Source organism: Anguilla rostrata, chromosome 16 (assembly GCF_018555375.3).
Source record: "Anguilla rostrata isolate EN2019 chromosome 16, ASM1855537v3, whole genome shotgun sequence".
NCBI lineage: Eukaryota > Metazoa > Chordata > Actinopteri > Anguilliformes > Anguillidae > Anguilla > Anguilla rostrata.
The window spans coordinates 29,844,856-29,861,310 of NC_057948.1; the positions used below are offsets into that span (position 1 = coordinate 29,844,856).

Below are 16,455 nucleotides of genomic sequence, written 5' to 3' on the forward strand. Positions count from 1 at the left end.
TGTCATCTTTTTTTACACCGACACTCCTACGCAGAGAAAAACAGAGTGAATAAACAGGAGAGAAATGGTACAGAAACCGTGAAATCTCAAATTTTGCCGTTTCCCATATTGAGAAAGTTTGGCGCAATCAATAGTGATTTCTGAGTCAACACTCAAGAACACTCAAAAAGAGCGGAGGTCTCATAGATTTCACACACAATTACACTCACTGTCAACCTCCCACTATTCTGTCAGACACTGGCAGTTTACACCTTCCACACACCATTATAAAAACTTTAACCTGGAGGACTGACTGCTTGGATGTTGTGTGCTCTAAAACCTCCTAAAATCATCACTAAAGATTGCTCTCTACACAAGCTCTGGTTGAGTAGGCTGGATACTAGGACAGAAGTTACGGTCCTATTGGTTCAGTCAATCTTGAGGTGATACCCTAACTCTGTAAGAATGCGGATTCCTTCAATGCACTTTCTATAACCAAACTGTGTCCACTGAGTGGATAGATATGTTGGGTTTACTGAGTGGGTTTACTGGTTTTCACATACAGATCGTGAAAACAAGTTATCTGCCGTCTCTGCTATATATACAAGCCTTCTCTTGTTCGATACACTAAGGGCAGCTAAAAACATCCAAACTGTATTCAGAGTAGAGCGACTACACCAAAGGCAAGTTCCCTCTTCCCTTGCTTTGACTTTAATTTCGTGTGGGTTTGCAAATGAGCGTAAAGTTCAGAAAAGAGCACGTTTAGCTCCACAGCACACAAAGTCGAAGAAAGTTCAAACAAGTTACTCAACAAATTTAACAAACAAGCATATTCCTCAACCTCACGAAACTTGACAGGTTCAAGAAATTTAAGCGTGTCAATGGGCACTTTTACACTGGAAAAGAGAATTCTGAACATCAGCCAGTAAATATCACTCAACGTCTTCACCGCCTCTTAACAGGAGACAAGCGGACTGTCGCCATCTTGGGACTGACATTAGACTGACATCGGCAACACACCGGCTTTGCTTTCGGTGATGCTATTGAGGGACTGTAGTCCCTGGTCACAGGAGCGACATCTCTAGGAGGTTTCCTAGTGATGAAGCCATGTACCTGTCCAGGGAGGTGAGGTCTACACAGAAATAGGGGAACGGACAAAAAGTCAAGGGGCACGCTGACAGGGGGACGGGGAGAAACACGAAAGAAACGCTGAACGAGTGGAATCACGCCGTGCTCCGCCTGCAGCAGACCGGGTGGATTTGGCTTTGCGGATATTGCACTTTGGAGAGAGACCGAGGAGGGAGGATTGTACAAGCGTGATGCGTAGAGCCCCCGGGGGTGGAGGTGGTGGTGGGGGGGTGAGGGGCGGGGTGTGAGGGTGGATGGGCGCGGGGGTGGAGGTGGGGTGGGGGTGAGGGTGGATGGGCGCGGCGGTGAGGGGGGGTGAGGTGGGCGCGGGGGTGAGGACTCTCACCCTGGGGGGCTTCGGCCCGCGGCCCCTCACTTGCCCTGGAAGTTGCTGAGCTCCATGTCGTCCTTGCGGCGGCGCTGCTGGGTGAAGAGCGAGCTGAAGGGATAGAGCTTGGCCTTGGCCGGGTAGCGCTGCCCGGCGATGTCCACCTCGTAGTCCCCGCGCGTGATGAAGTCGGGCGTGACCACGCCGGGCGCGCCGGGCGCGCCGGGCGGCGAGACGAAGCCCAGGCACACGTGGCGCTCCAGCGTGTAGCTGAAGGCGCTGCTGGTGGTCACGCCCACCAGCTCCCCGTTGCGGTACACCGGCTCGCCCCACCAGGGCCACAGGTCCAGCTCCGTGTCGTGGTCCTCCAGCACCAGCATGATGAAGCGCCGCGGGACCCCCTCCTGGCGCTGCCGCAGCAGGGCCTCGCGCCCTATGAAGTTAGTGTCCTGAGAGGGGGGGAGGAGGGGATGGAGGGCAAGAGAGAGGGGGGGAGAGGGAGGGGAGAGAGAGAGGGGGAGAGGGAGGATGAGAGAGAGAGAGAGGGGAGAGAGGAGAAAGAGAGGGAGGGAGGGGGAGGAGAGAGGGGAGAGAGAGAGAGGAGGGGGAGGGGGGAGAGAGAGAGGGGGAGGGAGGGAAGAGAGAGAGAGAAAGAGAGGGAGGGAGGGGGGAGGGAGAGAGACAAGGAGGGAGAGGGGGGGAGAGAGAGGAGAGGGGGGAGGGGGGAGGGAGAGAGAAGGGGGAGGAGGAGGGAGAGAGAGAAAGGGGGTAGGCAGGGAGAGGAGAGAGAGGGGGAGGAAGGGACAGAGAGAAGAGGAGAGGGGAGGAAAGAGAGGGACAGGGACAGGGAGAAGTAGAGAGAGAGGGAGCGAGAAAAGAATGATGGAGAAAGAAAATGAGAAAGAAGAAAGAGAGAAAGAAAATAAAGAAATAAGTGTCTTTAGGGGCGTTCAGACTTCAGGGAAGGAATGTCACATAAAACCTTAAAGCATTCACAGGAAGTGTGAGGCATGCACGGACAGCCCCACCTTGTCAAATTTGACCCTGAACTCCCGCCCACATTCCAGAGGGGTGGTGAAGGTGTCCAGGTCCTGCCCCCAGAAGGCGAAGAACTTCTCGATGCGCAGGCTGCGCAGGGCGTAGTACCCCGCGTTTCGGATGCCGTACTTCTGTCCCACGGACATCACCTCGTTGTATACGTGCAGTGCGTACTGCAGGGGGCAGACGGCCGGGGGGGGGGGGAGAGGGAGAGGGGGAAGGAGGGATTCAGTTTCACCTGGTCAATGATCTACACCGAGGCCCTTTCAAACCAAACACAAGGGTCAACTCAGAAAAACAGCAAGAACAAGAGGAGCCTTACAGCCGCGGAGATGAATGACGCAAAGGCACGTCCACACACGTTCCATAAAAGCCCATAAAAAGCCAAGCTGAGCAGGAAGAGCAGATACGCTAAGCACACCGCTTGGGGCCTCACCTCGATGGGGACGTAGAGCATGAAGCCAGGCTCCCCCGTGTGCGTCATGCTCATGACCCGGATCCCATTGGCGTACCCCACGCTCATTTCCTGTGGGAACAACAGCCGTCACTGCAGGAACACATTGGTTCCTAGCCCTGTTCCTGGAGATCTAACGTTCTGCAGGTTTTCATTTCAACCCGAATTTGGCACACCTGATTCTACTAATTAGCAGCTCAGCAAGACCTCTACCCGTTGAATGAGGTGTGCTTTGTTAGGGTTGGAGTGAAAACCTACAGGACGGCACATTTCCAGGAAGAGGGCTGGGAAATGTTTCAGTATCACATCTCCCACCTGGCACCAAAGCTCAAAATGTTTCAATATTGCAGCAAAAAACCCCACAAGAATATGATCAAAGTCTTTGTTCACACTTAGCAAGCTGTAAACTGGAATGAAAATGCTCTTTACCTTACAGAAGAGAGAGGGAAAGTGTTCTGGGGTCATGGAGACGTACGAGAGCTCGGAGAGCACGTCCATCGCCCGCGGGCCAATCAGATTCAGTGCTGCAGGGTTAAAGGGTGGAGGTTAGCACTGAGAGAGGTAGAGAGGGATGGGAACTGTAGTCTTGTGTGAAGTACTGTAACAATTGTAATTACATTAGGAAGGACACCTTCTGAAGCCGGGGCTCCACACACCAGCCCCGCCCGATCTCACCTGTGTACTTCCAGCTGACGTCCTCCAGGTGCAGGTGGGGGTCGTTGGGCATGTGCTTCTTTATCCAGGCCCAGCAGTGCACTTGCTGGTCCGTCGGAGAAATGATGAAGAAGCTGGACGAGAGGAACGGTTCAAATTAAAGACCCAGAAAAGCCCAAAGGGTCCAGGATTTCACCTCCTCCCCTTCTGTCTCTGCAACTCAGCATACTGGCCCTGACTGGGCACGGCAATGTCCCATAAACCCCTCCTCAAAATCACCATGTCCTACACCAGGGCGACTCAAACAGGGTCCTGTGTCACTGCGGCATTTAATTTAAACACACTTTCCATTCAAACAGCGAACAACAGCAGCCAAGACCTGCTCTGCATCCCTTCAGTCCAGTTTCAAAATCAGCATATCCTACACCAGGGCCACTCAACCCTGGTCCTGCAAGGCCACTGTGCCTGCAGGGTGACTCATCCCCGACCTGCAAGGCTATTCAACCCAGGTCCTGTAAGGCCACTGTGCCTGCAGGGTGACTCATCCCCGACCTGCAAGACTACTCAACCCAGGTCCTGTAAGGCCACCGTGCCTGCAGGGTGACTCATCCCCGACCTGCAAGGCTACTCAACCCAGGTCCTGCAAGGCCACTGTGCCTGCAGGGTGACTCATCCCCGACCTGCAAGGCTACTCAACCCAGGTCCTGTAAGGCCACTGTGTCTGCAGGGTGACTCATCCCTGACCTGCAAGACTACTCAACCCAGGTCCTGTAAGGCCACTGTGTCTGCAAGGTGACTCATCCCTGACCTGCAAGGCTACTCAACCCAGGTCCGGTGCCACTGCGGGGGTCACAGTGCCTGCGGCATTTCATTCAAACGGCTGATCCAGCGAACAGCGTCAGCCCAGCTCCCTGGTCTCTCCGCGCGGCTCACCTGTTCTTGCTGATGCGGACGACGCTGCAGTCGTTCTCGTAGCCCCCCCTCTCGTTCAGCATGCCCGTGTGCACGATGGACCCCACCGGCACGTCCAGGTCGTTGGAGCACAGGAGCTGCAGCAGCTCCAGGGCCTGGTCCCCTGTGGACTGAGAGGCCGGAGAGGGGGCGAGGGGGGGTCAGAAACACGGAGAGCAGGAACAGCTCATCTCCCCCATCAAACCCCATCAAACCCCATCAAACCCCATCAAACCCCATCAAACCCCAAACATGCGCTGGAACACGAGGAGTGTTCCACAGTGTCTGACGGGACGCGCGAGCAATCGGGCAGACCCCTACCCTGATTACAGGGGCTCAGCGGCTCCCGGCCTACCGCATCCTGCCGGCCCTCGCTGTCTGGGCCTAAGGGGGTAAAGACGGCACTCACGCTCAGCTCGAACTTGGTAAAGGAGGACATGTCAATGATGCACACCGCCTCCTTGCAGCACTTCACTTCAGAGCCCACAATATCAAACCAGTCAGGCTTGTAGAAGGTTTTACTCTGATCCAGAGCCAGAAGATCTGTGGACACAGAGGACCAGGTTTTATGAGAACCAACTTAATATTGCGATAAAGAGATCGCTTTAAAATGAATTGTTTCTGTGGTCTTAAAGTTTTAGGTTTCTGACCAAGGTGATTACATTTCCAGCTTATTGTTGAGGTTAAATATCTGGTTAACATTTCCAGACGGTCATAGCTGAAAGTGGGATGGGGATGTTTTATTTGGAGCACTGATGACCCCCCCCCCTCAGGAACAGGGGTGTGTTCTCACCCTTTCCGTGCGGGACGAAGTACTTGGCCCTCTCGAAGCCGTGCTTCTCCATCCAGCGAGCGCCCTGCGTGTCCAGCCGGTCGTAGAGGGGGCTCGTGCGCAGCTGCCGGCCAGTCTGGAAGTCCCAGCGCGGCACCTTCAGCTCATACAGCAGGGCTGCGTGGGACACACATCCATGTGTACACACCACGCACACACACACACGCACACACACACACACACGCACACGCACATACACACGCATGTGCATACACACACACACACGCACGCACACACGCACACACACACATACACGCATGTGCATACACACACACACACGCACATACACACGCATGTGCATACACATACACACGCACGCACACACGCACACGCATGTGCATACACACACACACGCACACACACACACGCGCACATGCACACGCACACGCACACACACACACACGCGTACACACACGCACACGCACATACACACACACGCACACGCACATACACACGCATGTGCATACACACACGCACGCACACGCACACATACACACGCATGTGCATACACACACACACACCCACGTACATACACACACGCGCATACATGCGCGCACACACGTGCACACATGCACACACACGCACGTGCACACACGCACACCACACATGCACGCACACAAGCAAGCACATACCCAACACATACACAAACACAAAACACACACACATACAATCACGTTAAAAACCTTCACCAGCTTCCAGGATGAGTGAAAGCACAGAAGCAAATCCGGAGTCAGGTGGATTTATTAGATGCTGATTTGTGAAATACCTTTCAGGGGATGCAATTAACTGTAAATTGACTCCTTGGAATATCATTACCACCGGCACACTCATTTGGTTAAAAGACACATTTAGATTAAATTGAATTAGAAGGCACCTACTCAGGAAGACTGAACTTAATCAAAAGAATTCTTCCATAGCCCAGGGGGAAGGAGTACCTTGATTTAGGCTGTACGTCGGTACAGGTAGACAACTGGCACAGAGCCATCTTTTCCAATAGCAAAACAATTCTGCGGTGCTTTTACTATAAAAGGAGTAACGATAATGGGAGTGATGAACTCCATTATGGAGTGCCTTTCAAGAACTACTCCACATTTTTTAATAAAGGATAAAACTCGGAAGTAATTTGTGCCAAAATACTTCCTCCCACATATCAGTTGAGTATGAGGGACTAATTTAGCCAATTAAAGTGGGACATCATTAGATGGCCAGATTGAGAAGAGGGTTTTTGATCCAGAATTTGGACAGGACTAGAGAAAAATGTCTGACACTTTGAGACAAGTGCCAAGGATGTCTAATGAAAGAATGAGTCAGAACGTCTGTCTTTCTAATCCACTAAATTTACACCAAACTGTGAATCTGGATATCTTCAAGGGATGTATTTGCATGTTCCACTTTGATTCCAGTTTTAATTATAGATTCCGTAAATATTCAGAATGGAATATACTACAACAGACAATTTGTATGTTGTCTATTTAGGACAATAACTTGGGGATATAATCAACTTTGTGTGTTAAGCTTTTAAAAAAAGAAAAGAAATACCATACTGCAGAAAATTAAATAAAAGGAAACTTTTTCTGCCGCAGGGCTCAGGAAAATCTCATGCACTTCTTCGTTCACAGCTGAAACAAAGATATCAAGTGACAAGGGGGAAGGAGGGTGTTGCTTTCCACCCCATGGAAACATCAGACGCACGCGTGCGATAATTTGCCATGACACTCGGGTGATTGACAGCGCCGACCACCCCCCCCACCCACACAGCATTGACCTTGGCTAGCCCCTCTCCAAGCCCCGCCCCCCTGGCGGCCAGCACTCACGCATGACCTCCATGACGCGGTGGCGCAGGAACGTTCGGCTGCTCTGCAGGTTGCCAAAGCGCTTGATTTCCAGGGGCCACACGTTCCCCGAGGGGTAGCCGAAGGTCATCCACTCGGCCAGATACCTGGGGTCAGAGAGAGAGAGAGAGAGAGAGAGTGAGAGGCCCGGCTCACAGACCTGCCCGAGCCTGGGTTGGGCAACCGCACATACTTCCCCTTTCACACATTAGCCATTTATCAGCCTTCCTTATCCAGAGCGACCTGCTGCAGCTTTCCGTTTTAACGTAGTGTCCTTTTACGCACGGGGACATAAGCTGAAGCATATCAGGTCAAGTACTTTGTTATGTACAATGACAGTACCCTACACGCACACACACAGACACACGCACACAGACACAGACACACGACACGCATACACGACACACACGACACACGCAACGACAACAGCACACAGACAAGACACGACGAGACATGACAGACACACAGGCACAGACACAGACACAACACAGACACAGACCGACACAGCACAGACACACAGGCCCAACACACAGCTCACAACACACACACACCACACACCTCACACACACACAGCACAGCACACCACACACACAGCACACACACCACACACACACGGTCTCACACAACACACACACACACACACTCACAACACCACCACGCTCACACACACACACACATGCTCACACGCACACACGCACACACACACGCACACACGCTCACGCTCACACACACACACACACACACACACACAGACACACACACACAGACACAGACACAGACACAGACACAGACACAGACACACACGTGGCGGACTCACTTTCCGGCGCCCCCAGCGAAGGAGAGGCCGGAGGAGTTCATCCCGGCCAGGACGAAGTAGCCGCTGACGCCGGGCGTCTCCCCCATGAGGCAGCGCATGTCGGGGGTGAAGGACTCGGGGCAGTTCACCAGCTGCTGGATCTCGCAGGACTCCAGGCTGGGCATGCGGCGCAGGAGGGCACTGAGCATGGGCTCTGCGGGCACAGCGGGCACACGCGAAGTTACACGCAGGGCACAGCGGGCACACAAGTTACACGCAGGGCACAGTGACGGTGGACACGGAGGGACACGGACGGACACGCGCGCGCACACACACACACACGCATGCCCAGGTACACGCAGGGCACAGCGACAGCAGACACGGACGGACACGCACACACGCGCGCACACACACACACACACACACACACACACACCCAATTACACGCAGCAGGGCACAGTGGACACACACACACACAGCCCAGTTACACACAGCAGGGCACAGCGGACACACACACACACACACACACACAGCCCAGTTACACACAGCAGGGCACAGCGGACACACACACACACACACACACACGCCCGGTTACACGCAGCAGGGCACAGCGTCACACCGTCTGCACTCATAAAACACACATCTGAGCTGAGAAAAAATGAGACGCAGCAGGGAATCAGAGCAGAAAAGCTCGTCCCCCAGTGCGTGGGCACAGACAAGCCTGCACGAGCAAGTACGAACTAGAGCTGCAAAAACTGAGCCAATACTGCACCAAAATTTAGATAAAAACCATAAAAATAAAAAGGGGAAATTGAAGCTGCAAATAGGCACTCATCTAAATGTTTACTTACACAGAGTCAATGGACAACTAAATGCATACAGTAATCTATTGTGTACAGAGGCAGCAAGAATGCAAAACAGACAGGCATGGATATTATTAGTTGCAAGTGCGCAAAGTAATATAAAAATGTATAATTGAAAAATGCGTCATGAGATTTTATCACGAGAGCAGAGCGCTTTCAGTAAACAGAAAAGGCATTTGCCTGTGCAGTGGGGAATACACACCGCTGTCAATCAGCCTTTATCTGGAAAATTCCTCCGTGTTACCAATTATGCCGATATTCTGAATGGCGAGAGAGACTCCTGACATCCCATTCATGGTCTCAGATAAAGAGCGCTCTGCTGTATTCGCGCGAGAGGCTCGCGGTAAACAAAATGCGACGAGAAACGAAAAAGGTCAGTTAAAAATAAACCGCAGCGGCCTGAGCAGCAAAGGGTTAACGCAAGGCCTGAGCGCGGCTCGCAGACACACCTAATTATGATTTAAATTAAATATTGATTTCTTTAAAAAGTAAAAAAAAAAAAAAAAAAGGTAATGCTGCACTGCAGACTTGAACCTAATCCATCAGACGAAAAAAGCTCAGTGTTATTATTAACATACATATTAAAAATTACATGTTATGTCAATAGTGACTTAGTTGATGCGCCAGTCTTAACGACTACTTGTATCTTTATTTATTTTTATTTTTCCATAGATTGCGTTGTTGCCGTTCTCGTTGTTAGTGTTAATCAGTTTAACCACCAGGGTCCAGTTGAACTATGCGGTGTTCCCGTACTTGGACCGGTACTTCTCTCTAGGGGTTTCGTCATACTTGTTCCTGGTTATGGTTATACACTTTGTTGTACGTCGCTCTGGATAAGAGCGTCTGCCAAATGCCTGTAATGTAATGTAATGTAATGTAATACTCCCAATGACAAATATCTCAGCTTTTAGCATCAGTGTTGCAGTATGTTTGCAACACAAGCTGGAAGTAGAGCGTTTGTCAGCGTGTGGGAGTACGGAGTGGATAACACAGAGACTCCAGCACCCACACGACAGGGAAGTGCCAGCCCCACAAAGGCACTTCACGGCTAGGCTCCACGCACTTGTGCACAGCCCCGCCCCCTACCGCCCACTCACACAAGCAGTGAGGGGGCTGCACATAAAACTAATTTTTTACAAATCACCCAACGCAACCCAAATCCACAGAAAAACGCATCCAGGGACACCTCAGCTTCCAAGCACACTTGAACCTGAATCGCTAAAAGCCAGGAAATCTACTTCTTCCACTGGGCTTTGAATCTAACAGGACTGTAGCTTCCCAAGGCTACACAAGCATAATGCCATCTCACAGGGAAAAAATAAAAACACACACAGCGTTTGCTGTAACATGAGTCTCACAAGTTAATTTCTGAGTGTGTGCGTGTCTGTGTGTGCGTGTGTGTGCGCGCGCGTGCGTGATTACACACGTGTGCATTTTCTCAGTGGATTCCCCTTTGACCTAAACATGTCATCAACTTCAAGGCTCAGAAAGACTTTGAAATATTTCTGCAATGTTTAACTCTTATCTCATTAGGAATCCACCACCATGAGTGTCATTGACCTTAACTATTACCCAGCTCATTCATTATGAAATGTCCAGTGAACATTTAGAAGGTGCTCATTTCGACGCAGAGCCTGTATGTATATATATATACACGTATACAGTTTATGTGTGCAGTAAATGCCAATGGAAGTCAAAGTGACACACTGCCATGGCGACAGCACTAAGACTCGCACGCTCCTCAACTTAATTGAGCGGAACAACAGGTGCACACGTTCATGACACCACACACCGAGGCACATGCTGCCGTTGGGGATAGATACTACCGCTCCCTCACCACAGAAGAACAGGGACTTCAGACAGACCCACCACATCAATCACACGCTCTCAAGTCTATTCTGAAAAGCTGCCAGCAGCTCCTTCAGGAAGTCAGCTGCACCCAAACAACCTGAGCCTCTCGCATACCCTGTTTCCGTTTTCTCTGAACAACACCGGCTCAACAATAACTTGTGTCACGTGCATTCCTCCACAGTAACTTAAATCAGATACAACATGACCTTGGGAATATCAAGATGAGTACTAATAGTACTGAATAATATACATCATAATATATGACTTGGGGGAATATAGAATATTCATATGACAATACACATTGTAAAAATATTTTTCACAATGTTTGCATACCACAAAAAAAAAGTACATGCGTATTCTTAATTGTATACTGAACAGTTAACTGCATACTGAATTGTTTTTAACATGACAGAAAGTTCAAAAAATACAGTCACCGTGGCTCAAAGACAAGTCATGTCTTCATTTTCACTATTCGATGGAAATGTAGATTTGAACGATCAGGCGTGTTTTCCACGTCTCCTGCCGTCGCCACCCGCGTCCCATCAGCGGCGGAACTCACCGAAGTGGTCCCAGTCCTCCTGCATGTTCTGGATCTCCAGCTGGTTCCGGCCCTCCGTGAAGATGGGTTTGGGGTTCTTCTCAAAACCCCCAGACAGGACACCCCCCTGCCAGGCCCGCACGTAGATCCTGCCGTCCATGTCCATCACCACTGCGGCCAGAACAGAACCAAAACACTCACACACAGACCCTGAGGAGAGCCCATTACACACAGAACTAAGGAATTAGTGTTACAATCAAAAACCGCAACTTCCTTTTCCATACTGAATATCGTGCCTATGCACAGGAGAAAAATTCTTGTGTCCTAAGAGCACCCGGTACATTAATCATTACTGAGTCTTCCTGCACCACACGGAGAGAGATTTATCCGCCCATTATCCCCCGAGCAGATTTATTCTGGGCCCTTAAACAGAAACCATTGCTGACACTTTTGTGAAAGTGCAGAATAATTTTCTTGCTGTACGGTTACATTTCTGGCAGTAGCACAGAATCTCCCTCGCTCCAGCTGGGGGTGAGGTGAGGTTTGGTGGGAGGGGGCGGGTGGGGTACAGCAGACGGCTGCAGCTCTCACCAGGAGTGTGGGCTGGGAGGGGCTGCTGCTGGGGGGGGCTTGGAGGGGGACGGGTTTGGAGGTGGGGGTTATAGCAGATGGCTGCAGCTCTCACCTGGAGTGCTGGCTGGTAGGGGCTGCTGCAGGGGCTTGGTGAGGAGGTAGAAATGCTCACAGCCGTGAAGGGGCACAGAGATCTTCACTTCACTGGCCTGGCCCAGCTCGTACGCCCACTGACAACACACACAGTTACTGTTCACACATCTGCACACCTTTACCCACGGTTTATCTGTCCTGCCAAAATAAAAAATAATTACACAGAGTATTGCACAACCGATTACATTCAGCCCACGCTGGAGTAACTGTCAGATGAAGATCAGCCGCTCACACTCACCTGCCCAGCGCAGTTGATGAAGTACTGGCAGTCGATGGCGCCCCGATCCGTCTCCACAGCCGTGACGCAGCCCTGGTCCACCAGCACGTGATTGACAGTCGTGCGCTCATGGATCTGCACCCCTGGAAGCAGGCAGGAGAGAAAGCCAACGCTAGTCACTCGGTCAACAGGGACAGATGCACACGCAAGGCCAACGAACACGCAATAACCCCACAGCGCCACCGCTGAGTTCCAACATGTCATGTGACCTGCACACACCGTGACTGGCGGCTGCCACAGCCAGGGCGTGGTTAACGTCGGGCGGCGACACCATGGCGTCCCCGGGGAGATGCAGCGCCCCCGCCAGGTCGTGGATGTTCACCAGCGGGTGCAGCCTGGCCACCTCTTTGGGCTTGATGACGTTGCAGGTGATGCCCAGCACTCTGAACAGCAGGGAGAGAAGAGACAGGAGGCGTTCAGCACCAGTGCGCACACGGGCCCTGTCTATTAAACACGGGAATGAAGCGCTAAACCACGACCCATACACAAGACTCTAGATTAAAGCAAATCAAAAGCAACCCAGCAAAAAGTGCAGAGATCTGATGGGACAGGTGTGTAAATGGAGAAACTGTGCAGGGATGTGATGGGACAGGGGTGTAAAAACTGTGCAGGGATGTGATGGGACAGGGGTGTAAAGACTGTACAGGGATGTGATGGGACAGGGGTGTAAAGACTGTACAGGGATGTGATGGGACACGGGTGTAAAAGAAGACACTGTGCTCACTTGAGGCGGGAGGCCAGGCGTTTTAGGGAGAGGAAGCGGTCTTGATTCTGGGCCAGACACAGAGAGCCAGTCTTCACATAACCTGCAAACAGAGCACTGTAAGCCTTCTGCCCGAAAACTGGTTCAGCTCAGGCCACTCAAAGCGGAAACTCACACATTCCCGATGGCTACAGAGTTTTTATTTATTCCAAAAACCACACGCAGGAAAACAACCTCAGAATCATTCTGCATATTGCTCTTCACTTAAACGGACAAAAGTCCAGCACTGAAAAACATACATCTTGCAAAGCCAGCCGGTGAGTTTCAAATAAAGTAATCAAACATAAAATACAAGCAACAGGCTTACTGAAATTGTTACCAATATATTCAGAGTTTGAAAAAACAGTCAGCCCAGAAGCTGATGGTGTTTTTGACAGCACAAAGGCTACCCACCTGTCTTGACGCCAGTCTCCTCCTCCAGGCGCTCGTACAGGGAGTTGGAGTAATCGGCCATCTTGCTCTCGATGGAGATGGACTTGGCCACGCTGATGATACCCGCGCACAGCCGAGTCGTGCCCGCGCCAAGCCTGCCGTAAACACAACGCCACAGAGCGTCACCACAGAAGGACCACGGCACACGCAAACCAACAGCATCGGCTTCTGTAACCCGCTGGTTGCACATGCAGTATCAATTTTTTCAAAAGCCCTATGAGAGAAGTGCATCATGTCTTCTCTGTGGGCTGTACGTAGAAGCCGTTCTTCCAAACAGTGTTCAGATCTCTCGGATTTCTAACCTTCCCTGCTCCAGCAGTACTATCTCCGTCCAGCCAAGCTTGGCGAGGTGGTAGGCCACTGAGGTCCCCACGATCCCCCCACCACAGATCACTACACGGGCCTGGCTGGGTAGAGGGGTGACATGCGGTTCTCCAGCCGTGCCCAGGTTCCTTGGAGAGAGCCACAGGACATGTCGACCCGGTACCGCCCCCCAACACCCAGAATTAGAGACGACTTGACGGAGCAGGGCAGGGGACAGGGCCCCGGAGCTCCGTACACAGCAGCGCATAACTCTACCTCCTGAAAGACATGGAAAACACCAAACTTTACTGCCATAAATGCCGCTAAACATGTCACTTGGTGCGAACCTATAGCACACACATTCATAAAAGAAAACGTAAAACTATGTTTATAAACATATGAAGTCAAGTGGGTCTCCAAAACATTAAAAACTGAAGTACTTCGGCTAGAAATAATAATAATACACCGAACAAAATATATCAGCGATCGCTACATATGAAAGAAAATTGTGTAATATCATAACTAGAGACGCGGTGAATAGAGACGAGTTAACCGACAAAGGCTGATTCCAAGATCCCATGAAGCCTGCGGTTTCAGACACTGGAGCCCGTTCATGTTAAAGACAAGTTAGGAATTAACAGTTTGTTCCCCGAAAGGCTAATGACAGCCTATACCAAACGAATCAACGATATGCCAATGTGTACGTATAACAAATAATTGTCAAATAATATACTCTTTTCCTTATTTATCAACAACACACAGCCTGTTGTTCCCGGAGCCATGACCGCAATATAACGGCCGTTCTTCTGGGATCATACCTTCCCTGTCCTCCTTCTACGCCCTTCAATTTGTGAACGCCACCTTCAAACATTTGTGGTTGTCTCAAATCAACTTGCTTTCTTTACCTAACGTTTGAGAGATCACTGGTGGTCGTCTCCCCACGCCCCCTCAGCGTCGCAGCTTTTCCGACACATATGTCACTAATGTTTCCTGTAAACAATATTGTGGTAGGCACTGAGGTAGTAGCTCTTGCACTCGCTCGGTACAACAACAAAAAGGCACTTGAATGTCGTTTCTTTTTCGTACGGCCTACGGGTCGTATTTAATCCCCGAACCTCGCGTGAAGCCCTAGCGCTCGGGACACACGATCTTTGCAGCCGACAAACGGAACCGATTCACTCGTTCAACGTAACCTCCAAAGAACTACAATTTTACGTGTACAAGTTGCTCCGGGTTGAGAGCTTCCGTTTGCGTTTCTAACCAATGGGAGAAGGCCAATGTTGTTCACACCACACCATAGACTTTCGTAATCGTCTCCTCTAGTTATCACCATAGACGGTACGGCAACACTGAAGTATCCAATAAAAGCGTAGATTTTCGTTGAAGTTTACACTCCAAAACACGTTTTCAAAACGACAGCATCGCGCTGCGCCTGCGTGGCAATTAAATGCAATGGGAAATTGAGCTTCACGAATGTAGGAAAAAGGACAGCGATGTGGTGTAAGAATAACGTTCTACATTATCATTAGTTAAAACTATTTTGATTCTAAAATACTAGTTTTATTTTACAAAACAGAAGAAATAATAAAATTGTTAGATACCAAGAAGAGAGTGTGAAAGGCTGGAGGCTTCACGTTAAATTAGGGAAACCAACTATTTGCATTACCTTTACCTTTAACCGCAGTCGACATGAGAAAAGCCAGTTTACTTAAAGCCCGTGAGATTTAGAAAATAGCTAATTAGACACCGACTATTGCTGCAGTCTGCATTGTTGGATTCTTTAAAATGCCCTCGTTTCCTTACCTTGCTTCCTTTCTTTGATTCCTTTTGAACACGTCACACGAAAACCAGTAGTGGGAAGGAGAGAATACAAGAAAACGAGACCAGAGGAAAGTTTTCATAAGATTCTGGGTATTTGAGGTCACTCCAGTGTACTCCCACGTCGCGACGTCGTTCAGGGATGATGCTGAAATCACCGTTCAGCCAGCACTCACGTGTTCTAAATAATCCAGTGCAATTGTGGAAAATGTGCGTAGGCCTACATTCTAGATGTCTACCATTTCTTAGCAATTTGCCAATTCTCCCACTATAGCGTAAAACATAGTTCTCCTATCACAGTGTTTAAGGGCGTGCGTGTATAGATAGCCAGATGCGCATCTTCCGCATACTAAGGGAGTATGCGTCCTGGTGGACTGTGTGTTGTACATTGCAGTCTTTACACCCCTGCTCCAATTCTGCAAAATCCACGAAAAAAATGATAAACGACTGGGTAGAAATAAATCCTTTAATTTCTACCTTACTAAGCAATTTGGGGAAATGTGCGACAACTGGTTAAATGGACAGAAGCTCACCATCATTCGTGGTTTTCATTTTCGTTCATTTATTAACGCTCCGTCAAAGTTATGGTCTCGCTAAGAAATATAATTATCGGTTATACTTTGGAGTAAAATGCTGAACTGGGGATCTTTTTTTATTTTTTAAACAGAGTTTTAAAATAGTTAGATCATAGGTTAAACACCAACGAGATGGGTTTTTTGGTACGTCTTGAGCGTGCAACTAGGAAAATGTGTGTTAATCCTAAATTTCCACACAAAGCAATTTGTCTGGCTCTATGAATTAAGTTTTTCCTAGGCATCACTACATATAACACATTGTATAATGTAGTGAGGTAAAGTGTATATTAATCACAACATGTTGCCATTTATGATAT

At 49.9% G+C, this 16,455-nt stretch overlaps 1 protein-coding gene across 3 annotated transcripts; it reads right to left on the minus strand.

Annotated features, from left to right (window-relative positions):
• Positions 1-1,396: 1,396 nt before the first annotated feature.
• On the minus strand, positions 1,397-15,733 carry pdpr (pyruvate dehydrogenase phosphatase regulatory subunit). 3 transcript variants are annotated; one of them, XM_064312217.1, is made up of 18 exons: positions 15,549-15,733; positions 13,745-14,024; positions 13,404-13,537; positions 12,972-13,053; positions 12,467-12,630; positions 12,209-12,330; positions 11,930-12,047; positions 11,266-11,415; positions 8,014-8,206; positions 7,179-7,303; positions 5,326-5,481; positions 4,942-5,075; positions 4,515-4,663; positions 3,603-3,715; positions 3,357-3,451; positions 2,910-2,999; positions 2,464-2,646; positions 1,397-1,884 (listed from the first exon to the last, which is right to left on the minus strand). In XM_064312217.1, exons 2-18 carry the CDS (start codon positions 14,011-14,013, stop codon positions 1,480-1,482), a joined length of 2,682 nt encoding a protein of 893 aa, XP_064168287.1. In that variant the 5' UTR covers positions 14,014-14,024; positions 15,549-15,733; the 3' UTR covers positions 1,397-1,479. The 3 variants fall into 3 exon arrangements, with proteins under 3 accessions (XP_064168287.1, XP_064168284.1, XP_064168285.1); XM_064312214.1 differs by lacking the exon at positions 15,549-15,733 and adding an exon at positions 14,651-14,982; XM_064312215.1 differs by lacking the exon at positions 15,549-15,733 and adding an exon at positions 14,564-14,982.
• Positions 15,734-16,455: the final 722 nt, after the last annotated feature.